This window comes from Cydia amplana, chromosome 25 (assembly GCF_948474715.1).
Source record: "Cydia amplana chromosome 25, ilCydAmpl1.1, whole genome shotgun sequence".
Taxonomy (NCBI): domain Eukaryota; kingdom Metazoa; phylum Arthropoda; class Insecta; order Lepidoptera; family Tortricidae; genus Cydia; species Cydia amplana.
The window spans coordinates 4,639,494-4,666,236 of record NC_086093.1 but is presented as its reverse complement, the minus strand read 5'-3'; the positions used below and the strand labels follow the sequence as shown (position 1 = coordinate 4,666,236).

The following is a 26,743-nucleotide window of genomic DNA, read 5'->3' as shown; positions in this document are numbered from 1 at the left end:
TTGACTGCTCATTTCTAATAGGTTTTTTTGGCTAATAACTAAATTACCTAGCAGTCTAGCACTTACGCCGATGCTAAGATGTTCCTGTACCGACCTGTTCCACATCCGCATCCGCGTCGATTTTACGCGGATGCGGATGCAGATGCGGATGTTGAAAATAATGCGGAAGTTCCGCGGTTGCTATGGGGTTCTTTGGATGAAACTAAACACAAGTAAAACAGGAATAAAGTTAAAGAAGAATTTATTAAAGATCTCATACAATCTTAAAGTATGGTCGCATGTCATACTTATTTAAAGATTTCATACTAAAATTAAAGTATTGCTTAAAGTTTGGTTCAAGCCGCCACGCCGTCTTGCTCTTCTTCTGAAACAAGATATAATAGTTAGAGAATAGAAACATTAATTAAATAAATAAAAATAAATAAATATATAGGACATTATTACACAAATTGACTCAAGTCCCACAGTAAAGCTTTGGATTCCTCCGAAAACGGTGCCGTCATATGACGGCCGTCATATAGCGGCCGCAAAAGACGGCCGTCTTAAAGCTTTGGTTTCCTCCGATAGCGGTGCCGTCATATAGCGGCCGTCTCCATACTAAATAATACGGCTAAATATGGATGTCGTAGTATTTGTATGGAGACGGCCGCTATATGACGGCACCGCTATCGGAGGAAACCAAAGCTTTACGGTGGCGACATGTGGAAAGTACCACGGCGTCATAACACACCGTCATCCACCAAGGTCAAAGCGGCAAATTTGAAAAATGTAGGCGCGATGGGATAACGCGTCCCATAGAAAATTTGAATTTCGCGCCTTTTCCTACTGACAAGATTTGCTTGATCATCTATAATTTACTTGGAGGATGAAATATCATCAGAAGAGGAAAATAATCGTAGTACAGAATCATTTATTCAAATCTCGTGTCATTTATTCAAAATGGCGTCACCGCTATCTAATAAAACGTTTACGAAACTATCGACACCGTCATGACGGCCGTCATCTTACGTTACGTTGACAATCAACGTAACGTAACGCCGTCTAGGAAACCGCGCCATCTTGTTTACATAGACAACGTTCTAGTGACGCCAGTCAACGCTATATAGCGGCCGTAATATGACGGCCGTCATATAGCGGCAGCAATAGACGGCCGTCTTTACGGTGGCGACATGTGGAAAGTACCACGGCGTCATAACACACCGTCATCCACCAAGGTCAAAGCGGCAAATTTGAAAAATGTAGGCGCGATGGGATAACGTCCCATAGAAAATTTTAATTTCGCGCCTTTTCCTACTGACTTATTTGCTTGATCATCTATAATTTACTTGGAGGATGAAATATCATCAGAAGAGGAAAATAATCGTAGTACGGAATCATTTATTCAAATCTCGTGTCATTTATTCAAAATGGCGTCACCGCTATCTAATAAAACGTTCACGAAACTATCGACAAGGTCATGACGGCCGTCATCTTACGTTAAGCTTTGGTTTCCTCCGAAAGCGGTGCCGTCATATAGCGGCCGTCTCCATACAAATACTACGACATCCATATTTAGCCGTATTATTTAGTATGGAGACGGCCGCTATATGACGGCACCGCTATCCTAGGAAAACCGATCTTTACGTTGACAATCAACGTAACGTAACGCCGTCTAGGAAACCGCGCCATCTTGTTTACATAGACAACGTTCTAGTGACATCAGTCAACGCTATATAGCGGCCGTAATATGACGGCACCGTTTTCGGAGGAATCCAAAGCTTAAGGCTCGTAACGTAACAGAGTTATAAGACGTAAGTAGATTTCATTAGAATAAACCTTCACTGCGCTTCTATTTTGGAAACATTGGTTTCGCGTAGGATTAAACCGTTTTCCTCGATGAAATACTGCATTTTTTGTGACAATAAGTGAAAAATGGTGTTGTTAATGGTGATACCCTCCAGTTCGGTGGTTCAGTGTTGGCGTGGTTAAGTGTGTACCTTTGTCATCAGAGTCCACAGGCTCGGGGGCGTTGTCGTAGGCTGGGATGAGTGGGGAAATTACTTCGTCCCAAACGGTGACCTCAAATTGGTTCACTGTGTACGCGTGGCTAAGTGTGTACCTTTGTCGTCATTATCCATGGGCTCTGGGGCGTCCCTGTAAGCGGGGGCAAGGGGGGAGACAACCACTCCGTCCCAAACGGTAATCTCAATTGGTTCACAGTGTACTCGTGGCTTAGTGTGTACCTTTGTCGTCAGTGTCCATGGGCTCTGGGGCGTCGCTGTAAGCGGGGGCGAGGGGGGAGACAGCCACTCCGTCCCAAACGGTGACCTCAATTGGTTCACTGTGTACGCGTGGCTTAGTGTGTACCTTTGTCGTCAGTATCCATGGGCTCTGGGGAATCGCTGTAAGCGGGGGCGAGAGGGGAGACAATTACTCCGTCCCAGATGGTGATCTCAATTGGTTCACTGTGTACGCGTGGCTAAGTGTGTACCTTTGTCGTCATTATCCATGGGCTCTGGGGCGTCCCTGTAAGCGGGGGCAAGGGGGGAGACAACCACTCCGTCCCAAACGGTGACCTCAATTGGTTCACTGTGTACGCATGGCTTAGTGTGTACCTTTGTCGTCATTATCCATGGGCTCTGGGGCGTCCCTGTAAGCGGGGGCAAGGGGGGAGACAACCACTCCGTCCCAAACGGTGACCTCAATTGGTTCACTGTGTACGCGTGGCTTAGTGTGTACCTTTGTCGTCAGTATCCATGGGCTCGGGGGCGTCGCTGTAAGCGGGTGCCAGGGGGGAGACCACTACTCCGTCCCAGACGGTGATCTCGCCGGAGATGTCCTTGCCACCCTCGAAGAGCTGCAGACCTAGGACGTAGCGGTGACCGCCGCGAGCCACCACGCGCAGGAGTCTGCAATGTTGATAATAGGCAATTTTACTACAGAGCAGGGATGTTGCGGACGCAGATTTTTAGACATTCGCGGATGCGGATGCGGATATTTAAAGGCTCACATCCGCGGAAGCGGATGCGGATATTTAAAGGCTCACATCCGCGGATGCGGATGTCAAGATTAGGTACATAGAAAACGTCAAATATTACATTTTTAGTATTTTTTTTATTTAAAAAAAAAACGAAACGTTTAGCATTTGAGCAAGAATATAGGTGCGTTATATTTAATAAACAGTAACTTGGCCGACTTTTCTGGATCTAGACGATTTCGTTATAGGTAATGACGAAATTACCTAGCACTTACGCCGCCGCTAAGACGTTCCTGTACCGACTTGTTCGACATCCGCATCCGCATAAGCTCCGCATCGATTTTATGCGGATGCGGATGTTGAAAATAATGCGGAAGTTCCGCGGTTGCGGATGCGGATGTTCGCAACATCCCTGCTACAGAGTCAAATTGGTTATGATGTGGTTGATTACGAAAAGTAGGTAGGTTCTATAGCCCTACTGCAATAGACTAGGTTACAATTAGAGATACAGAAAGATACGTCTGCGCAGGGTGTGCTTGCACGGGTCCGAGAGGGACGGGCTACGGTGAGACAGAGACAGATACTCACGTCTGCGCTGTGGCGGCGGCGTTGTCCTGCGCCTGCAGGTCGAGCGCGGTGTGCGCGCGCGCGTGCGCGGCCTCGCACGGGTCCGAGAGGCCGGCACAGCCCGGTAGGAACAGGCCTCCGGCTAGCAGGGACAACGAGCGTCTAGACAAAACAAGTTTTTGTCAAAAATTTAATTTTTGGTACACGCTTTTATAGCTGACTGTACTTTTCTTACGACAGACAACTAATACTCATCGAGACAATTCTAATAACCCCTAACACGATTAGGTTGCGTTGTTTCATCACAGAGTTCCTATGGCCACCTCCTGTCTCCATCATCAGATCAGCTCAGACTTGCATGCAAAATTTCAGCTCAATCGGAAACCGGGAAGTGGATCAAATTTAACTTGCAAGATTCCATTACATGTTAGTTACATACAGGTCGACCTAATAAAAGCGTGTTAATGACAAAGGAATTTAATCATTGTCATTTACGATTTCCATTGCAAAATGTCACAAACGGAATAAAAATAGGATAGCGCACACAAGCAGCGAACTAGATGGATTGTAGTCCCACACGGAAACATTTTAGGCCCCAATCTGTGTCATGTAGAGTCCCACAGGGAAGTATCTTAGGCCCAAATCTCTTTCTTGTCTATATTGACAAGAGACTGAATCTTTGAAGTCCCACAAGGAAACATTCTAGTCCCAAATCTCTTTCTTGTGTATATGTCACCTTAAAATTGTAAACACTCGTCAGTTTATAATCTCGCTAGTTAAATTATAAACTGACGGTAGGGAGATTATAATCTAACCTAACCTGCGTTAAATTGTAAACTAACGGGTTCACAATCTTACGGTGTCTTACAAGAGACTGAATCTTTGAAGTCCCACAAGGAAACATTCTAGTCCCAAATCTCCTTTCTTGTGTATACAAGAGACTGACGGCCCAATTTTAACAATGTTAATAAAATGTCACACTAACAGATCAATGTCGTATCGCTGTGACATCTTATAACCATTATTCGAATTGAGCCGTCAATCTTAGGAGTCCCACAAGGAAGCATCCTAGGCCCAAATCTCTTGTGTATATGAATTAGCTTTTCGTGCGTACCTGAACGCCTGTGCGATGGGCAGCGCCTGTCGCTGCGGGTTGTTCATGATGCAGTGGTGCGCCAGCAGGTCGATCATCCACGGGGTGAGGGGTTCGAGTCCGGCGTGGCGCGCGCACATATCTCGGAGCAGCCGGATAAGCACCTAATAGATGAGTAGATGACATAGAAAATGTGTAAGATAATAATATAGCAGTTGAAAAATAAAACCGGCCAAGTGCGAGTCGGACTCGCACACGGAGGGTTCCGCACCATCAACAGAAAATAGAGCAAAACAAGCAAAAACACGGTCACCCATCCAAGTACTGACCCCGCCCGACGTTGCTTAACTTCGGTCAAAAATCACGTTTGTTGTATGGGAGCCCCACTTAAATCTTTATTTTATTCTGTTTTTAATATTTGTTGTTATAGCGGCAACAGAAATACATCATCTGTGAAAATTTCAACTGTCTAGCTATCACGGTTCGTGAGATACAGCCTGGTGACAGACGGACGGACGGACGGACAGCGGAGTCTTAGTAATAGGGTCCCGTTTTTACCCTTTGGGTACGGAACCCTAAAAATGATAACATCTTCATAAAATAGTTTTAAATGATGAAGACCATTAAATGATAGGTCTTCAGCATCTGTTCCGCTTTACCTAACTTGCACTACATTTACCTACTAACGCGAAATACCTAAGATACAAGTACCTATTAAGTTAGGTACTTAGTTTAGGTATTGATTGATGTAAAATATGTTAGAGCCAGTTAAAAAAAAATCTTACAAGATCTTTTATTTTATGTTTAGTTTTCTAAACTATGATTGTACATTTATGTAATATGTTAATTAAGTAACTATTTAAGCGTATTATGATTGTTTTAATTGCTGGATATTTTTCTTATCTTATCTCATCTTACCTTTAAATGGCTGAGTAGGATCCTATCATCAGATACTGACCGGATGACAATGGGACAAAGTATATAAACCCTTTGGAAGGATGTCAATGAATTGATAACCTCAAAATTTTGAAGGAGGCCCTCAATTCACTAAAAATCACTACACAGTATAAAACAAAGTCGCTTCCCGCTGTCTGTATGTATGCTTAGATCTTTAAAACTACGCAACGGATTTTGATGCGTTTTTTTTTATGGACAGAGTGATCAAGAGGAAGGTTTATGTATAATTTGTTAACCCGTGCGAAGCCGGGGCGGGTCGCTAGTTATATATAAAATGATGTATACCTTAATGGAGGAGTGGTGTGCGTTCTCCTCGAACCAGCGGCTGTGACGGATGGCGGCCAGGTGGCTGCTGATCACTTTGTACTCCAAGTGAACCTGCACAACAAAAACTAACTTTAGAACAAAGTTGGTTTAGAGCACAAGGTAAAATGTAGCTTGCTTTTTTTCTGCTTCATTTTATGAAAAGTCTACAAAGCATGTTCCTTTTTATGTGATACAAGAAAGAGAATTTGACCTAGGTGACATCCTTGAGGAACTCCAGAGGAAATACTAGACTAGATTATTTCTACTACCAAAATAACACCCAATTTTAACGTATTGGCAAGTAATCATCAAATATTTCGAATGTTTATACATTGGTTTAATTTTTTTCCAATTTTGACACAAACTACAGATAAGTGACAATGTCAAAGGCCTTCGATAGATCTAAAAAGATATTGTAGCTATGGCATATAAGAATATGTGGGAACAATAATGACTTCCTTACTTAAATCACCTGCAGACTTGTATTTGGACCGCTTTCAAGTTTGACACAGCATTTTTACCTTACCGGGATATAGGTTCACTCGGTACCAAACCCTCCTGGCTACTAACCTCCGGTTCCAGCTTCCTCAGGTTGTGGTGCAGCGTGGTGACGAGCACGCGCACGGCGGCGGCGGCGCCCTGCGCGGTGAAGCCCCGCTCGTGGCAGGAGCACGTCACGGAGCCTCCGCCTTCGGCTGCGAGCAACTTGTTCAGCTCCTCCGTCACCTACAAAGTGTTGAACCAGAAAATTAATGCCAGTTATAGTTTGTAGCTTTCTAATAGACCCCGAAGGCTAATCCTATTGTCTATTGTTCAGTAAAACCGCACGTGCTACTTACCTGCAAAAAGGGTCCTAATTATTATATTTGGCAACTGAGCGCGGGCTAGTCCAACGCTCAAAAAACCAGTGTAGGTGCGCTCTCCGATAACGCGCCTTTGTTACGCATCTCGATGACACATTTTAGACTGGTTCTGTAGCGTTCGACTCGCCGGCACTCAGTAACCGAAGTACCGATTTTTTATGCAGGTGGTTGTGGCACGTGGCACGAGCGGTTTTTCTTAACAATAGACAATAGGATTAGCCTTCGGGGTCTATTAGAAAGCTACAAACTATAATAGGTATTACTGCAATGTTTTGCCGCCAGAGTGCAGCACTGGCGTCTTTCGTAAACCATAGAGTAACTTGTACATACTGTGCCTTAAACTGTTTTTTGACAAGTTTTCACCGACAATAAAATATGACATTGAAACTAGAAGGCGGTTTGTTTACAAAGGGCCTACCGGGAAACGCGAAATCAAAACTCAGCTATCTGCCTCTTTATTGCTTGAATATGCAAGAGTGATAGACAGGTTAGATAACAAAATTTCGACTCTCTCGTTTATGTTTAAAATTGTGACTAATTGTGGAAGTGGTGCCCCCTGCGCAGAGTTTCGCGTAATATTCCCTATTACAACAGCAATTTTTAATTTTCACCCACTTGAACTGCAATTCAGGCAATCTTTAAGTTTTAGTAATGTATTAACTCACATTTATAGACGGGTCTAACGCGAAATTTATTCAATTACCTTTATATACCGACGTTTCGACACAGGTTTCACTGGTCATGGTCGCGGCTAACTGATGTCCCAGCAAAATACACACACACACACACACACTTTTCGTCGGGTAGTTGCACAAATCTCTGTTTTTGACATTTTGCTGGGACATCAGTTGGCCGCGACCATGACCAGTGAAACCTGTGTCGAAACGTCGGTATATAAAGGTAATTGAATAAATTTCGCGTTAGACCCGTCTATAAATGTGAGTTAATATGTGTTCAAAACGCGAAGGTTTTAGTAATGTACTCAGAAGGAATAAAACTAGGCTACATTATAATACCTTGTTGGAGAGCCCCTCAACAGCCTCCTTGGTGGGCAGCGTCTTCATGATGACCACAATATCGGCCACGTTCTTGCCGGCCATCATAGTGCCCTTCTTGTAGGAGCCAACCTGCCTCACTTCCTCCAGTTGCTACAACAATGATAACAGTTACGAGTTGTTTATAACTGTTTATACGACAACGGTTTCACTCACTTGAATTTTTAGTCGCTATTGGCGACATGTTTCGGGCCCTTCGGGGGTCCATCTTCAGGCTCGAGTGCTCGCGGCGACTGCAACTCGTGCACTGATGATCGCGCCGCCCGCTGATGACGAGGCGGGCGGCGCGATCAAGTGAAGTGAGTGAAACCGTTGTCGTATAAACAGTTTATAATATGTCTCACGAAAGTTTAATATTGATGGTTGTTTATAACTTTTCATTTTTTTTGTGCTAATAAACACTTCGAATACATTTTCTGGACATCATTTGAATTTTGAATCCAATGACACATATTTTTAGGACTGTATCTTATTTTGAACTTGTCAACCAGACTACTGTCTTCACTTTCAGGGTTTTTGCTATGTTCAGCCAAATCTGCTCCACATTGACTGTCATTAAGCCCCGTCTCCATATCGCGCGGCAAACCATCGAACATTGGCTCGCGCGGCAGCCGCGCGCAATGGATACCGGGCTGCCGCGCGAGCCAACTCGATGCGCCCGGAATCCATTGCGCGCGGCTGCCAATGTTCGATGGTTTGCCGCGCGATATGGAGACGGGGCTTTATGTTGTGTTTTGCTTGAAAATTATGCAATACGAATCTTCATTTTACTTACACAAGCAGCGAAGTCTCCCGGAGCCACCACCAGGTTGTCGAGCACCGTCTGCAGCTTGGTGACCAGGCTGAGCACAGCAGACTGCTCCGCCGGGGTCGGGCACAGCTCTGCATGCCTCTTTAACAGAGCCTGCAAAAATTTACATGTAAATTTTTGCCTTGTTATACAAATAAATACCATGCCACTGCCACACATTACACTAATGTTGCTTTTACTTTTGTTGATACCAAATATTTTTAGATATAAAAACGAAATAAAAGTTAGACCAAGTTCGCAGAGATTTTGATAGTCCAGGTGGTGCAAGTGTTATTTAAATGTCATAATCTCATAGAAGTTTGATGTTTAGAATAACACTTGCACAGTCTCGGCTATTAAAAAAGCTGCCAAGTAAGCTGGGTCTAACTCAAATAAATGTTTAACATAGGTACACTCATGTAATACTCACTATTCATCCAAATTTTAATAAACATGCTGAATTGAATCTAAAGCAATATATGAACATAGAATCATGTACAATATGAATAATCAACAGTAATTATGAATTTATGATTGTTATGGTACCTGTGTAAGTGCAGAGTCATCAGGGGCAGGTTTACATCTAGGGAAAGCAGGCTCGGCCATAACCAGATCAAAAGGAGGGCGCAACAGCAGCACCCTCGGCCTGTTGAACGGCGGGCGGCCCATACCACCGCGCCCAGGCATACCACGGCCTCCTCTACCCGTACCGCGAACCATGTTTCACTGATACGCGAAAACAAACTACAACTAGTAAGAGTACGGCCCCGACACGACCGCTTGATAAATCACACGATAATACTGTCGGTAAGCGTTTTTACTCAAATAGGTTGCGACGAGTGTATTGGTTAGTACTTATGTACTTTATAACACAATATTCCGTCAATTATTAACGTTTACACAGGAATTAAGCAAAAATGCTAGATTGCAAAAAAGACGCGGTCTTCCATTGATTGAACGGAGGTTAGGAGCAATGTTGCCGGTTATTAATAATATTTACCACATTTCTATTTGTAAAGAATAAAATACAGTGATAGCCTTTATTAGTGATAACTATTATTAGCCTGCATTTTAAAGTAATATTTAAAATTTCCGATAAAAATATACTACACCTCATAAGAATCGAAAAAAGCCATATTAAAATTAATATTTTAAATGAATGTTTGCAAATTCTATGTTAGTTATACCCTGAGAAAAAGGTAAATGATAACATTTAAGCTGGTAACATATTTACTGATGCAGCAGCATGTTGCCAGTGGCAAAATCATTATGCACGCGTTCATAAATATGAGCTAGGAAATGTTATTAATCACTAAATACTGATGAAAGGATTTTTATAATTATATACGAATTGACCACAAAATAAACTAAGCACTACATTTATTTCAATGTATCGGTAACAAGGTGAGTTTCTGTTTCGAAAATTAACAAAATGTAAACAATAGTGATTCGATATTTGAATGCACCTTTTTTTGACAGTCCAAATATTCGATAGCAAAAATGACGTGGAGAGATAGGTTATAAGTTTGTTGTCGATAAATTAATTAATTTAATGGCTAATTAGGAATCCACTTCAATAATTAAAGTAATAAAAATTAAGTATTAATCACAATGATTGAGATAAGTGATGTACAAAGTAAGTAATAGTACCAGAATATACACTAACATATAACGTTAAGTTTTGCTCCAGTTTTGAAATCAATTTTAGTTATTACCAATTATTATGTTGTAATCACGACATATTATCAATTCTAATTAATCTACAGTAGATGCCTTATATCTGTTACAAGCAATATTCAATCATTCTATTAGTATTCGTCATGAATAACAGTTTTACTTCTTGTTTGCCTTATGCCCAAAAACATTGATGACTAGACATTCGTACTAACAACTCTTATTTTTCTTGTCATCATGCTTTCACATTATCACGAAATATATCATATATCCTTAAAACCTTTACCTTGCTATCAGCTTATGGATACATTTCAAGTGTTAATCCTTGCATTTTACAGATAGTATTTTATTAGCTGGTATGGAATTCATAATAAATCCATGCAAGGCATCTCATTAAACATCACATAAGCTAAGTTAAGAAAGTCCTAAATAAATAAATAATAAATGTTTTTTGGGAAAATGTTACACAGACATAAAATAAAGCATTTTTTTTTAAAGGGTGCTAGGTAGGACAATATGCATGCTTAAACAGATAAATATATGCTTAGATATATTATCTATGGATAATACCCATAGCTCAGGAACAAATTGTCAGGTGACCAAAAGTCATGAATTGCAAAAACATAAATAAAAATTAATCTATGTACTTTAATTACTAATATGGTTAACAATGGGTCTGAACTTGTGATAGCAATTAGTGTGTTTTGGTTGTCACCAATAGAACACAAAAAATACATAATAAGAGCATTTCTCAAATAATTTGTACATTTCGATCACATCTTAGATTTCTATAAAAATTGGTATGCTGGTAAAGTACATGAAGCTGAACCATTTCCACCATATTTCCCAAAATGTCCAAGAAAGTTTGTATGAAACATTCCTTTTTTGTTACCAAATGTGTAAGGAAATCTGGAAACAAAAAAGGATGTTTCATACAAACTTTCTTGGACATTTTGGGAAATATGGAGGAAATTGTTCAGCTTCATGTACTTTACCAGCATACCAATTTTTATAGAAATCTAAGATGTGATCGAATTGTACAATTTTTTTGAGAAATGCTCATAAAACAAAAGTTAGGTAGAAAATGTTGGTAGGAAGATTTAATACGATCTTTAATACTCTAGATCTGAATCATTAAAAACAATGGCTTTAAAAAATACAAAATGTGATTTTCTAAATTTGCAGAGATCGGTGTGGGTCTGGCGGGGTTTGGTATGGCCTTCCTGTTCCTAGGAGTCCTGCTGCTTTTTGACAAGGGCCTGCTGGCTATAGGAAATGTAAGTAATTTGACCCATTCATGTGTGGGACAGCTATGAATTTCTTTGCGGGGGTGTCACAGTTTCTTAGAAAAAGGTTTTATACACAAAACCTGACTGAAAAGCTTAGCATCTAGTGTTAGTAAGTTAATAATTGTATTTAGTACCTTAAGAGTAGTTAAGTGTAGTATAATTCTGTTATACATGTCTTAGTGAGAGCTGTTAAGGAAATAAGTGAATGTCCTTATTGTGTCCTTGTTTTTTTTTTATAATTAATGGGGTTACTCATGGCCACAGACTAGTAAACTTATCTCCTGCTCACTTATTTCTGTTTGCTTTCCAAATAAATAAAATAAAATAAACTCCATGAGACACAGACATATAGAAACCGAACAGAAATACCATAAATTCAGCGTTTTAAGAGTTGTTCAGGGCGATGTAACCATGGAAACAAATGTCACAAAAAATTAACATAATATATTATAATTATTATAGAACAGGTACTTTTGCCTGTTTATTATCCTTTACTATTGTTTAAAATCTTAGTTTAGGATGGTTTAGGAAAACGTTTGTCATAGGTACCCTTTTAGGATTTATGAGGTACTTGTATAAACTATAAAAACGTTTTTACCATGGTGCAATAAATGATGATGTAGATGTAGATTATGATAAATTTCCCATGTTTAGGCTAAGTTTCTTTATTACTTAAAATTAAACTACTAAAAGCCCTATTAATGTTTCAATTTACATCATTATAAGTTATATAAACAATTGTGATGTTATCTATGAAAAGGGACCTTATTTTCGATGGCGCTTACGCCATTATTAACAATGCTCCGATATAAATACAATGCCGTGCGACGCTGTGCGGCGTAAGCGCCATCGACAATAAGGCCCCTTTTCATAGATAATGCCCCAATGAAACATCCTATTTCAGATCCTATTCATCAGTGGTCTAGCCTGTGTGATCGGGCTCCAGCGGACATTCTTCTTCTTCTTCCAACGGCACAAGATCAAGGCCTCCGTAGCCTTCTTCGGAGGCATCACAATAGTGCTACTGGGCTGGCCTATGATAGGCATGATCGCTGAGATCTACGGGTTTCTTTTACTGTTCAGGTTAGTGATTTAATGATGAATGGAAAAATATTGTTGACTTCTAACTTTAGTAACACATGGCTATGTTTATGTCCTTGATTAATCCTAAATATGAGTGTGAGACTTAGTCAATCTGTGTAAGAACGTCCTATAATATTTATATCTATCTATTTAAATATAAATAGTAGTAGTAGTAGTAAAGCACATGATTGATTGTACAAAACGACACATAAATCATGAAAAAACACACATTATTTGTACAAAATTAAAAAAAAAATAATAATAAAAATTATAATATTATATTTTGAGCTCAGTTTTTATATCCCTAATACAAAAGATTTGTACATATATGTTTTGTACTTTGGTATGAGATAAATACACAAGGGATATATTTTTTCATTCACGAGGTTGTTTGATGATGTATAAAATGTAGTTTTTTGTTATTTTCAGAGGGTTCCTACCAGCTGCCATCAACTTCCTCCGCATGGTGCCCGGGTTTGGTCTGCTGCTCAACCTGCCTATCATAAGCGGGGTAAGTGTTATAAACAGTGCCACCATCTTTTGTACTAAGAAAAAAATCTGTTCGCAAGTTGCACGAGATGCGCCTGCAAGACTTGAGGTCCCGGGCGACTGCCCTGCTCGCTACCCCAAGAGCGTTTCCACATTGTCCGATCCAATTTAACTTCAACTTCAACATTTATTCAGCAAATAGGCCACAAGGGCACTTTCATTGCCTTTCAACATTGAATTTACACACAAGCAAAAGAATTTTAATAATACATCAATCAATATCGGATATACTTTGTTTGTTTGTTTGTTACTGGCCAGCCACTTAAGGGCTCACGCTAGACAACGTCCATGATGTTTATTTAGGGTCGCCGTCATCGAAAACGATGAGGAGGACTATATATATATATCATTGATATAGTATAAAGAACTGGATACCCAATCAGCCGCCAAAAATGGCCCCACAAAAGTGATGTCAAAACAGATCATGCATTACTTTTTCGTTTAGTCTTGTTTGAAACGCTCAAATGTGAAGTTGTCAACAATTACGAAATGTGCCGTTAAAATATGTAAAAATAACAATGATAAAACAAGGAAAAAGGATGGAATGTATTTCTTTCGGTTAGTTCTTTGGATAGCATTACATAATTTATGTAATCTGGTAGTAATTTTATGGTTTTGAATAAATTAATTTGTTAGTACCAAAGAAGGGATGTCAAGGAACAAAATTCTATTGAGTCGATGTGAGGTCAATATTTTTTTATATTTTTATATGGAATTCATAAGAAATAATATTATGTTTAAATTGAAGATTTCCAAGAAAACCTATGCGACGTGCAAAGTGGACTGCTATTTAATTATAGCAAGAGATAGGGGTGATGCAGTTTTAAACAAGGCAAAACGGCACTTGTGTGTTTGGCCCATTTCCCTGTTTCCGACATATACACCACCAATAAGGGCTTATATCGACTAACTGTAAATGCTAAACCTGTCGGAACACAGTGACAACCACAGGATTTTTTTTTATAAAGTATAGGTAGACTTTATAAAAAAAATCCAATCAGTACCTAAATGTCCCCGTGCACCCGTGCGATGAGTAAATGTAGATCTAAAATACACAGTTATTTTATTTAATAAGTTGAATTTATTTCAAGGAAATTAGTATTTAAAGACGTATACTTACGAATTAAAAATTTAATTTGTTTGAATTTGAACCACGAATTAATTCTATTTGAGCTCCCGATTAAATTAAATTTGTTTTATTTATTACTTCAATTTTAATATTTTCCTGTACAGTAATACATATTAAAGTGTACCAAAGTGACTCCATTCGTTCATTATTCTCGTTTGACGTTGTTTGACGTAAATACGTTACGTTTAGTGCCATCGGACTAAATTTTTTAACAGTGTTGGTACTTATGTTTGCAAATTTGACACTTAATGCTTACGACATTAAGCTCTTTTCTGTACGAAACATTTATCTTGACTCAAAATTTACGTAAGCGTTTTTATCATCAATGCAAATGGTGCGAAACGTCATTGGGATCCACATTTCTTGACGTTTTTGTTCTGCTTTGTGTGTCTATTTCTTTTATATTAAGTCAGTGATATATATATATATATATACTAGGAACGTGTACTTATTTGCCACCAATATATTTATTACACCACTTTTTTACAGATCGTCAACCGGATAGCGGGCGACAACGGGCGAAACATGGTATGATAGTGTGTTACCAAAGAGTTCTAGTGTCGGACTGTACATATGGATGTGCGGATATATCTGAGGGCATGGCAAAGTGACAATCGTGTATAGAAAACGCCAATCCAAACTAAAATAAGCGGTTTCACATAGAACGAAACGCCTCGCGAGGAAATTGCCGCGCGAAGCAGCTCGCTCGGCGGAGACGTGCCTCGCCCGAGCCATAGGGTATTTGACTGTATATAAAATAAATTATTTCACACCATGCATGAAATAAAGAAGATCAGATAATTACTAGGAAAACATTAATAGCAGTTATTTTTACACAAGTTCTATTTAATCAATCGGATAGAAATATAAAAAGTAGGCGAGTTGACCGTGACGTCACTGTAATGTTTCATATAAACTCCATATTACCGAATCGTTTTGACAGTTCTAAAAAGAAGCTGATTTGACTAGTAGGAAAATACCCTATTGCGGTCGCGAGTGCGATTACTTGGCCCGAGACACCTCTACACAGACCGAGCTCCTACGCAACAATTTCCTCACGAGGCGGCGCGTTCTGTGTGGACCCGGCTAATAATGATCACGTGACTTTTCGTTGGCATCTGTCATCCAGATTTTTTTTCTGACTGGCGATTATCGATAAACAATTGTCATGCTGGCTAAGGCCCCTGATCGTCCAAGACCGAAACCGTGACCGGGGGTTGGTTACATATTTGGTGCCCATGACCAGGATACTTAAAAAAAATCTTTAATGTATTACCAACTGTACCATTTTCCTTTAAATTTTGTAATATTGTTCGGTTTCGGTTATGGATGTGTCAGTGTGATTTGATCCTAAACATACAATATAATGCAAATTTATATGATGTGTTAAAGTACTTTAAAATAAGTGTTAGTTAGGAAATCAATTCCTTTTTGTAATAGTCGATGATGATTTACGATATTATTATATACTACTTGCTCTGATGGTATCGCTTCTATTCCTGATCTGTGATTTTATTCACAGCGATAAAAAACATAATTTTTTGCAAAGTATAATGTGTTGTTTTCCCCTGATAACGACGAAATATAATATTATTCTGACACCACTTTGTGGTATGAAAAACTGTAACATATAAACTAAAGTTGGGTAAATTGTACAATGTCATCAAACCTCCATACTAATATAATGAATATTATAAATGCGAAAGTGTGTCTGTCTGTCTGTTACCTCTTCACGCTTAAACTGCTGAACCGATTTAGTTTAAATTTGGCATAGAGATAGTTTGAGTTCCGGGGAAGGACATAGGATAGTTTTTATGTCGGAAATCATCCGTAAAGAGAGTGAAAAGGGGGGTGGAATTGAAATGAAAGAGTTGAAAGAGTTAATGAATTGCCTAATAATTGAAGTAAGCAATGCGCAAATTGAATGATTGCTATTTATCATTATCCAGGCGCTATACTTTAGCTGCTGTCACTAATTCCACGCAGACCAAGTCGCGGGCAAAAGCTAGTTTAAAATAATTAATATTGGTTCATCAGAACAACTTTGCTAAAAACTAGTGAATCTATGTTGTAGTTTTGAATAGGTATCAAAAAAGGTATAAACTTGGTAAACACATTTGGAGTATTCATGGTTTTTGGTTCGCTAGGGATGCTAGCTACGCTTTATATTTGTGTATATATTTATATATCGTGTACTCTACGATTGGGAATATTTTGGGCGAAATTATATGTATTTTTTATCAGTTAGATATCGGTATTTACAATTGTATTGTGTTGGGTGATCCCACTCCCACCCTGTATTATAGATATATGGGGCATTATCTATGAAAAGGGACCTTATTGTCGATGGCGCTTACGCCGCAAAGCGTCGCGTGGCATTGTATTTATATCGGAGCATTTTTAATAATGGCGTAAGCGCCATCGACAATAAGGTCCCTTTTCATCGATAACGTCACATATATAATACTCTCCCTGACATATTTTATGCGTTGTATGTACGAATGAATAATAAGTACTTCCCATCGGTTTAAATTGTACTATTATATACATTTTAATTCGTATTTGGGCCGATTTTCATTACGTTATCGAATTTTTTGTTTTGGGTTAAATTTGGCTGGTTTGAAAAGATCTTCATTCTGGGCGTAATAAATACGAAATTACAACAAGTCCCGGAAAAAAACTTATGTAATTTTCTGTTGAGTTACAAAAATGCTGTAGTTACTGTTTCGTAACTCTGTGGAAGATTTTTCAGGACATATGCTGAAATGACGATTATGTTGTACAGAATAGAGAACTCTGTTTATCTATCAAATATTATCGTAAACTGACGGAAAACAATAGAAAAAAAAATCGGCCTATTTAACATCAAGATTAAGTACATAATTTACACTGAGTTTTTGAGTTTTTATGTCATTAAAAATGAATCAAGAACGTGGCATTACTAAATTATAAAACTTAGGAATACGATTTTTCCATTAGAAAAATAAAATTTTCAACATTAAAAATGTTAAAATAAAAGCTTTTATTTTTACTTACTTACTAGTACGTCCTACTATAAACTTTAAAGTTGTATGATTGACTTTCTATTACATATTTTATAAATGTAAATATATTTTTAAAATGTGTCTCTTTGGCCATGGAATAGGTATTGTGTATATTATTTTAGTCAGTAATTCTAGGTAACCTTTTAAATAATATAATTGTCTTACAAAATACGGCTTTTATTTGCATGCAATACCTAAATAGTTAGCATTTCTAACAATTTATCACAAGCCTTGACCTGAAAATGGTCGCTTTTATATAATTTAATTGTTATACTGCAGCAATCAATTTAAATAGCTGTGTGCATGACTGGCGCCGCGGTGGCGGCTATGGGACACGTTTAATGTGATTATTTGACGTCTCACGTCTGGAAAATAGAAAATCTATCTCTTTCCGAACAGATCTACGTTTCGAACGCTGTAAGTGCCCCATCACATGAGCGCTTTTTCAACGCGCGTTAATAAAGCGCTTGAATCTGTCTGCACGCTAAATTCAATTTAACGACCAAGGCTTAAAGTCGAAAATCCAACACCACTTGGTAAAAAACGCCATCGTGTGTATAAATACACGTTTCCATTTGTGTCATTCAAACGTTTTTTTAACGCGCGTTGAAAAAGCGCTCGTGATTATGAGGCCTAAAGGGTTCGCTTGTCAAGCGTCGGGATTTATTTTAATTCCGTACAGGGCGGGAAGAAGTTGATAACTGGCGGGAAAAAATGGAAGAAATTTGAACCTTATGTAATTTATTTTAAGTTCTAATTTCTTCAATAAAATATCTCGAGTTATCAACTTCTTCCCGCCGTATACGGAATTATTCGCTCGCAATAAGCGAGATAACCAATACCTATCCATATCCACATTAATTTTTGTGGCACTGGTCATAGAACGAGCGATTTGCACGCAAGGGGCGTAACTTACTTGCTTTCACGTAATTATATCCATGGGTTACATAATCACTACATAGTATATAAAACAAAATCGCTTCCCGCTGTCTGTATGTATGCTTAGATCTTTAAAACTACGCAACGGATTTTGATGTGGTTTTTTTTTTAATAGATAGAGTGATTCAAGAGGAATGCTTTATGTATAATTCGTTTACCCGTGCGAAGCCGGGGTGGGTCGCTAGTTATATGATAATCACAATGTACAGACAAAACCGAATATTAGCCTACTTCCTATCTTGAGTTAATTTCAAATATAAATAAAAGAACAGGGCAGGGAGTTCCAGCGTAAATTTAAAAAAAAACATCAAAATCGGTTAACTAGAAGTGGCCGAAAAATCGATTGCAAGATTTGAAGGTCCATATATACAAATAATTTAGTTATATACGGGGTCAAACTAAATAAAACCGTTTAAAAACAAGAATTAATTATTAATCATACTTTGACAATGTTGTTGTCGACATCGATACATTGAAGCAGAAGTAAATTATTGTAAGAAACTTAGTTATCGGTAAAATAACATACTTATTCAAGATTTTTTCTGTGTTATGGTCACCGCCCGATAATGACAAATTAAATCGGTCGTACAAGTCAGTAAGGGCCAGTTGCACCATCCGCACTTGACAGACTGACCAACGTCACCCGGCGCCGCGGCGGCTTACTATAAAACTTTCCATACAATAAAATTTAGCGAGTTCTTTAACGATGACAAACAGTTTGGTGCAACTGACCCTAAGTAACCATTGCTCAAGCGTGTCGTTATCGCCGCGTTATGCGTGATTTGATTATAATAATCATGCTCCTGTCCTAGAATAATTCTAGGCCAGCATGACCGCTTTGCCTCTACGCAGTTTTTGCTACACGACGGTAAAACGCTACGGCGTAGCGCACGTAGAACGGTTACAAACTCGATCGTAGCGCTACGACAACTTGGATTTATCGGGGGGCGATTCGATCTTTGGTTATGATATGAACTTGACGTTCATTTGGTGCGCGCGAAATGGTGGTTTTGTGACGGGAGCTGTGTCATTTGGCATGTCATCAAGTCATTATCTTCCTAGCGTTGTCCCGGTTCATAGGAGCCTCGCCGCGTAACCGGGCCATTTTATATAAAGTTGTCCCCTACACTTTTTTTCAAATTTGGGATTTTTTTATGTTATTTCTACTCAGAATCACGAGCTCTTTTGATCCTAATAGGAGAAAAAAAGTGTCCTAAAATTTCCATACATTTTTCGATCTTTCCATTCCGTGACCGCCATATAAATAAAGTCTATGAAAAATGGTAACGGAATGGAAATAAAAAACCTTGGGACACTTTTTTTCTCCTATTAGGATAGAAAGAGCTCTCACGAGCTGAGTAGCAATAACATAGAAATTCACAAATTAAAAAAAAAGTGTAGGGGCAACTTTAAATAAAATGGCCCAGTCAACGTGCCAATCGCTAACGCTCCCTAGCGATCGAAACATGATCGAAATGCAACTGTCACTGTCGCACTAATATGGAAGAGTGATAGAGAGACACAAAGCGTTTCGTTATCGAAGCGATAGCGATTGTCAGCTTGGCTAGGCCGGCTGATCAGTGGGTGCCTCGTGGCATTAGGGTCATTACGAAATTATAAATAGCAGTTGGTGCAGATTTCATACGCAAATACTAAAATGTAAATACGAGTATTTTGAGGTCATCTAAAACATTGACGATTTTCTCGGAGTTGTATATTGTGTGTTTAGAAATGAAATAATGTTTTTTTTTGTAACTCAATGTTGTTCTATCCTATTATCGTACGTATTTCTTTTCAGGATGAGCCCTAATGCACTAATCAACGCAGAAGAAAAAACATTCCTTTACAAAAGACAATAAATTCAAAATTAATAAATTATTTTGCATTTATACTATCTCTTTTTTCTTTATTGTCCACCTGTGCCATGCTAAAAAAAGTATTGGAACTAAACTAAAGAGACAAGGGGGCCTAGCCAAAATGACAGTCGACAAATGCCAAACGAATTAAAAAAAATGTATCGGGATGCCAGATGCTATTACGGTTAGCTGGATGAGATCCCTTATAAGTTCGCCTTTGTACCTCTATTTCTGTAAATTTTATATAAAGCTGGGTTTGTGTAGGTACAATAAAGTGATTATCTACGTACTACTCCTACTACGAAATGTCACGTGACTATTTCCATACATTATTTAAGTTACTATTGGCCTTTTATATCAAGGACTAGCGACCCGCCCGGCTTCGCACGGGTTAACAAATGATACATAAACCTTCCTCTTGAATCACTCTATCTATTAAAAAAAACCGCATCAAAATCCGTTGCGTAGTTTTAAAGATCTAAGCATACATAGGGACAGACAGTGGGAAGCGACTTTGTTTTATACTATGTAGTGATTGTCATCTTGGCTAGGCTCTCTGGCAACTTGCCACATCGTCAGAGATGTCGTGCAAATAGCTGCACTCTCGCCGCACATTCGGTAAACGTTCAGGCAATTATCTTATTAAAGTGGCCTGTCGTGCTTGCATAATAATGTTTTACAAGGCTTATTAAATCTCGAGCTGTAAATTTCTAATTAGGTAACTAATAAAGTTAACGACGCCAAAGTTACTGTGCTTTTAAACAGCGGCGTAAATGTATAGTATTTTCATACAACATTGCTGGCCTAGGCTGTCAAAGTGCACGCCCAGTGCCGGCCCGAGCCCTTGATCAGGGCAGAGCGAAATCGGGTTTTGTGCGCCCTTCGTTGAAGTTTTCAAGCGTATTTTGGGCCCCCGCCACACTCGCGTCTTTTAAAACTTTTTTCTTCTGTTTTGCAATTTTGGCGCCCCCCTTGCCATACGGCGCCTAGAGCGGCCGCTCCACTCGCTCTACCCTAGATCCGGGGCTGTGCACATCATGTGCCGTAAAGTGTCATTCTATGGAACTTAATTGCTAACCATATACTCACTTTACTCTTTGTTGCTAACTATGTAAACAGACCGCCATATTGAAATTGTCTCTGAATGATGAATTTACTAGTGAATTTTGTTTACATAGTTAGCCAGTTCCATAGAATGACACAAGTATGTTGTAAATAGAATTTTTCACATCCAGAAAAGGGCTTTTTCTTCCCTGCTAGGAGGAATCAAAGTGGCACTTTTCTAGGACACTGTTTTTATTTTTTAGCTTAACGAATATTTTGAAGCATAATCGTGAAGCGTGAAAAGCAGTGTCACGTGGTGGCTTAAATATTTCTACCTCCAAGCGTTAACACTTGAATCCCTCACTGTGCTCAAGATCTAGATTATATTTTAGAATCCCTCGCTCCTGAGAGTTGCTAAACCTTTCTATTTATTTATTTTTCCAAATTAGGTACAAATGATAAAGGTTTCATTCATGCATGCTTTAATATAATGTACGATTTTAATACACAACTAGAAAATAGCTAATCCTGAATCACACTGAAATGTATTGAGGATAGAGGATAAAATCTCCTATTGAGCATTATACTCTTTGCCTAAAATACTCGGCTATCATAAACGCTATCAAGATTCAGCAAAAAACACACTCCAATAAAACGTCAAATTCAAACGAGTAATGAATCCAGCCTGTCACTCGGAAAACATCGATAAATTTAAAGCAGAGGGCAGCACCGGGCCAGTGCCAGCCCGCGCCCAGGGCTAAGCGGTCGCCTCAACGCTCCCGTATCGATTAGAAAAATACTCCTCGATTGAAAACACACGCGTCCCGCCCGCGGCGCTCCGGAGCCCTAAACATGAATAAAAAACCTAGAAAAACGTGCAAATGCAAATCCAGTGTATAATTAAAAATATAAAGGACTAGAACCTGTTAGTATCACTTGAGATGAGTCCTTTGTAAAATATATTGTTTTGTTTAATGATTTTTCTGGTGGATTTTTGTGGTTTCGATGTTAAAATGTGTGTGATTTGGAGATACCGATTTGATATTTGTAAGTATTGTTTGAGGTTAAGATCTGTTATTTTCTTATTTTTTCCCTAATTTAGTTTTTTTATAATCCGGCTTTAACTCTGTTTTGCTTTTTATTCAGTTATTTTGCTTTATATCACAAATATAATTGGCATTTTATTTTATTAAGTGTTTATTTAATAATTTGCATGCATAAACAATATTAAAAAATATTAAATTACTGTTGTTTTTATAATTAAAATTTGTGTGAAATTTTGTGAGTTGTTTTTTTTCTGTAATGGATTTTTAGGGGTGACTTTTTTCTCATAATGTGTAGACATACGTCATAAATAATAAGAATATATACAGGTAGCTGCGGAACGTTAACTACGTCTAGTAACACTTACCTATTGCTTTTATACAGGATGTAACTAAAATGGTGGGGATCCGTTTAAGGGATGTATTCGCCATTGTGCTCTGAGTAGGACAAAGTAGAAGAAAAAAAATTTGAACGACAAAAGTTTTTATTTTCTATGCTGGCCAACCCTCCCCTGCATACAAAGGCCAAATTTTTTTACAGGCGTCCATAGGCTACGGAGACTGCTTACCATCATGCGGGCTGTCAGTTTAATGCCGTGGACATATATATTAGTGTCGGTCTAAAAATGTTGATTCGCCCTTTTATTACAACTGACATACTTACAGAACTCCGTAAGCGCGATGTAGGGCTTCATATTCAATATCTGGGAGACCGAGCTTTGCTCGGAAAACACACAGACCTAGCTAGACCGATTTTTCGCCCCCGAAAACCCCCATGTAGTAAATTTCGTCGAAATCGTTTGAGCCGTTTCGGAGGTCTCCGATATATATATAAATAAATAAACATGTATATAATATCTGGGAGAAACATACAAAAACTCAAAAATTAGCGTTTTCCCAGAGATCGATTTATCGCTCCCGAAAACCCCATACTTATAGCAAATTTCTTCAAAATCGTTAGAGTCGTTTCCGAGATCCCCAAAATATAAATAAATATACCTACAAGATTTGCGCGTTTAAAGGTAAGCAAAAAATAAGATAAATGCTTGTAAAAGCTATAATAAAATATCTCGGAGCACACGTTAAAAACAACCAACCGAATTTACACGTTAAAAAAACTAATCAACTGAATTCAGTTCCTCTTCCTTGTTTTGAATACCGTTATAAATATCTCCAGTGGCATTGATACGTTCCTAATTCAAATCGCTGTAAGAAAATAATGCATTCTATTTTCAAACTATAGTCTGCCGGTGGTCTGCCCAATCGTCAGTCGCAGATCAGTTGAATATAGGATGATGATTGATGATCGACTTGCTTTTAAATAACTGATTGTGACTAGTCAAATTAGCATATTATTTAGGGTTTCGTAGTCAACTAGGAACCCTTATAGTTTCGCCATGTCGGACTGTCTGTCTGTCCGAGGCTTTGCTCCGTGACTGCTAGAAAGCTGCATTGGATCCAAAAAATATGAAAAATAAATCTTGATAATAAAGCTAAAAAGTATTTCTATAGGTAACAATTTATGATGTGCAAACAGAAAATGTGCAACAATATGCAGTTTTGATTTCTCAAATCAAAGATTCAAAATTCATTGGAACGGGAGACCTTTTCATAGGTCTTTGCGCATCTAGAGGTTAATCTTTAAAAAAACCAGCATCATACATTTTAGCTAAATCCCTTTTACGGACAAAGTTTTTACGCAGATGCAACCCATTTAAAGAAGGATAAGCAACGAACCAACCTAAATACCTATGGAACAGCTGATGCAGCGGAAATATTCCGTTATTTCGTTATAAAAAGATGTTATTTAAAGCCGGCCATATTTATTATCATTGCCACGGTAAACGTTATTAAAGCTCTGCCGGGACGCCATTGCGTAACTGGGAGTAAAGTAACGTGATAGAGTAACATGGCTACCATGAGTTGGTATTTGACATTTACGCTGGCGACTGCGCTGCGTGAATCGATCGCACTAATACATCAGTGCGAGCGAGATGGACTCGCGAGTAGGGTACATTATTTTTTTCTATTTATACATATAAACTGTGCCTATTCTCGTATGTAAGTATAAGAACCCAAGACGCTTCAAAACATAGGCGCCCTGAAAATAGATAGGTTTTTGATAAATATTTGTTAAGCTGTAACTTTTAGTTAAAAAAAAACAAAAAGTGCTTAAAAAAGTTAGTTCCGCTTGCGGGTTATGTTTATTTGTTTAAGCCCCGTATTCGTTAAACTTAGCTTAGTACATCTTACAAATTTCTGTTTATTTTTGTCTCTTACAACATATTTGTATGAAGACGTTGCTCTGTTCGGTTTCTTTACTACTATGACATAATGCTGGAAAAACCGGTTTCTGAAAAGTTTTACTCTTACTTTTTTTTCGGGATTATAAAAATTCCACTTTATTCATCCTAGCAGAGTATTGTTGGTTCAAATTATAGTTTGCCAAAGGACTGTCTCATTTCAAACATAGACGGAGAGAAGCATAATATCTTTGTCTTACTCTAGTACTAGCAGCCAAAAGTAAAGGATGAGTATAGTTTTTTTTTGTTATTATTTAGTGACAAACTGGTTTGACCAACTATATGTTCAATCCAACATTTCCATTTGGAAACGGACAACTACTGTAGGTATACCTACACAAGTATTATTATATGAAGAGGTGCCAAATTCATACAACCGGCCATGTGCGAGTCGGACTCGCGCACGGACGGTTCCGCACCATCAACAAAAAATAGAGCAAAACAAGCAAAAAAACGGTCACCCATCCAAGTACTGACCCCGCCCGACGTTGCTTAACTTCGGTCAAAAATCACGTTTGTTGTATGGGAGCCCCACTTAAATCTTTATTTTATTCTGTTTTTAGTATTTGTTGTTATAGCGGCAACAGAAATACATCATCTGTGAAAATTTCAACTGTCTAGCTATCACGGTTCGTGAGATACAGCCTGGTGACAGACGGACGGACGGACGGACAGCGGAGTCTTAGTAATAGGGTCCCGTTTTTACCCTTTGGGTACGAAACCCTAAAAACTACCTCGTGTCCTTCTCTAACTAGGTATTGTATATGTCCTTCCCCGGGTCTCAAACTACCTCCATATCCGATTTCATCTAAATCAGTTCAACTGTTAAAGCGTGAAGAGGTAACAGACAGACAGAGTTACTTTGACATTTATAGTTGTAGGGATTAAAGTGGTAAAGTCAATGTGGCTAATTCCGTCATAGGGACTATTCCGTCTACTAGCGTTTTCTCGAACAACGAACATCGACACCGAATTTTCATCGACAAAGCAGCGATTGCTTTTAGTTTCAGCAATCAAAAGCAGATAGTTTTTTTCCTACGATTGAAAATCAAAGAAATAAGTATACAGGGTGATTCATGAAACGTGAGCAGGACTAAAGCCTACACAATCAGTAAATGTAAAAGAATCGTTCACCACAATATTTACGTAAAACGATCACGCTTTTTCTGTTGTTATACTTTTTGATAAGGACAAATTTAATTATCTACAATCATGGATACCCTACAATAATTAACAAAGATAAAACCTTTTTAACCATTTTGACAGCTTTGAGTATGAAGAAAATAAAATGTCACACTTGAGTGAGATACGATTTTTCAGAAGTAACCAGACTCCGATGACATTCAATATGGCATTTGTTATGGATAAAACAAAGAGGGTGACCATAAATGTCGTAAATAAATTAAAACTTTTTTTTAAACAGTATAGATTTAATTAAAGTTAATCTCGCAAATACTGGTACGAAACAGTTGTTTATAACTTACTGAATGCGTAGGCTTGATCCTGCTCACGTCTCCTGAATCACCCTGTATACGCTCGTGGACGGAATACTCCCAATGACGGAATTAGCCACATTGCCCTTAGTAAAAACAACCTCATCCAGATTGAATAAATATTGTGACAAGACTTCGCATAGGCGGCATAGGTATATTTATTAGATACAAAATACAGAAACACAAAGTTTAAACTCGTCGGGCTTGAAATGATTGCAGAAGCAGAACGGATTTCCAGCCTGGTAGGTATAGATAAGTTGCAAAAGTTTTCATAATATTTTCCCGATGCTATCCGAACCAGTGAGCAAGGCAAAGCAGACCTGTAGGTGTTGTATGAGTAGTAAAGATACCTACACGGTACTATTACGCTACAGGGGAGATGGTCCTCTGCATTGGTTTGCAATCCATCTAGGAGAAGGATACTCCAAAATAAAATCCGGAATGGAGTTTCCGTAAGGCGCGAGTAGGGTCCAACCTGAAATAAGCGGCAGATTCCTGCAGCTGACCTGCCTCCATACGTATTGTCTCGCCTTTCCTGTGGGATAAGACAGTGAAGCCGAGAGGGTAATGCAGGTGCTGGGCATCCCTGCGTTTCCTTAATTTCGTCCCAGGCGGTGTAATAGACGATAGACGCTAAGGCCAATGATGAAATATACGTTGAGTTGGTTTAATATAAGTTTCTACAAATATATATTTTTTCATACACAGTT

General features: G+C 38.6%; 2 protein-coding genes across 3 annotated transcripts; one reads left to right on the top strand and one right to left on the bottom strand.

Annotated features, from left to right (window-relative positions):
• Positions 1-224: 224 nt before the first annotated feature.
• Positions 225-9,536, bottom strand: LOC134659490 (interleukin enhancer-binding factor 2 homolog). 2 transcript variants are annotated; one of them, XM_063515134.1, is made up of 9 exons: positions 9,134-9,536; positions 8,573-8,701; positions 7,759-7,890; positions 6,450-6,605; positions 5,859-5,951; positions 4,638-4,780; positions 3,545-3,685; positions 2,719-2,888; positions 225-364 (listed from the first exon to the last, which is right to left on the bottom strand). In XM_063515134.1, the coding sequence occupies exons 1-9, from the start codon at positions 9,305-9,307 to the stop codon at positions 336-338; spliced, it is 1,167 nt and encodes a 388-aa protein (XP_063371204.1). In that variant the 5' UTR covers positions 9,308-9,536; the 3' UTR covers positions 225-335. The 2 variants fall into 2 exon arrangements, with proteins under 2 accessions (XP_063371204.1, XP_063371205.1); XM_063515135.1 differs by having other exon boundaries at positions 225-361.
• A 518-nt stretch (positions 9,537-10,054) lies between these two features.
• On the top strand, positions 10,055-20,172 carry LOC134659573 (vesicle transport protein GOT1B). Its single transcript, XM_063515237.1, has 6 exons — positions 10,055-10,223; positions 11,447-11,538; positions 12,455-12,633; positions 13,063-13,144; positions 14,801-14,839; positions 20,093-20,172. Exons 1-6 carry the CDS (start codon positions 10,199-10,201, stop codon positions 20,102-20,104), a joined length of 429 nt encoding a protein of 142 aa, XP_063371307.1. The 5' UTR covers positions 10,055-10,198; the 3' UTR covers positions 20,105-20,172.
• The last annotated feature ends 6,571 nt before the right edge of the window (positions 20,173-26,743 follow it).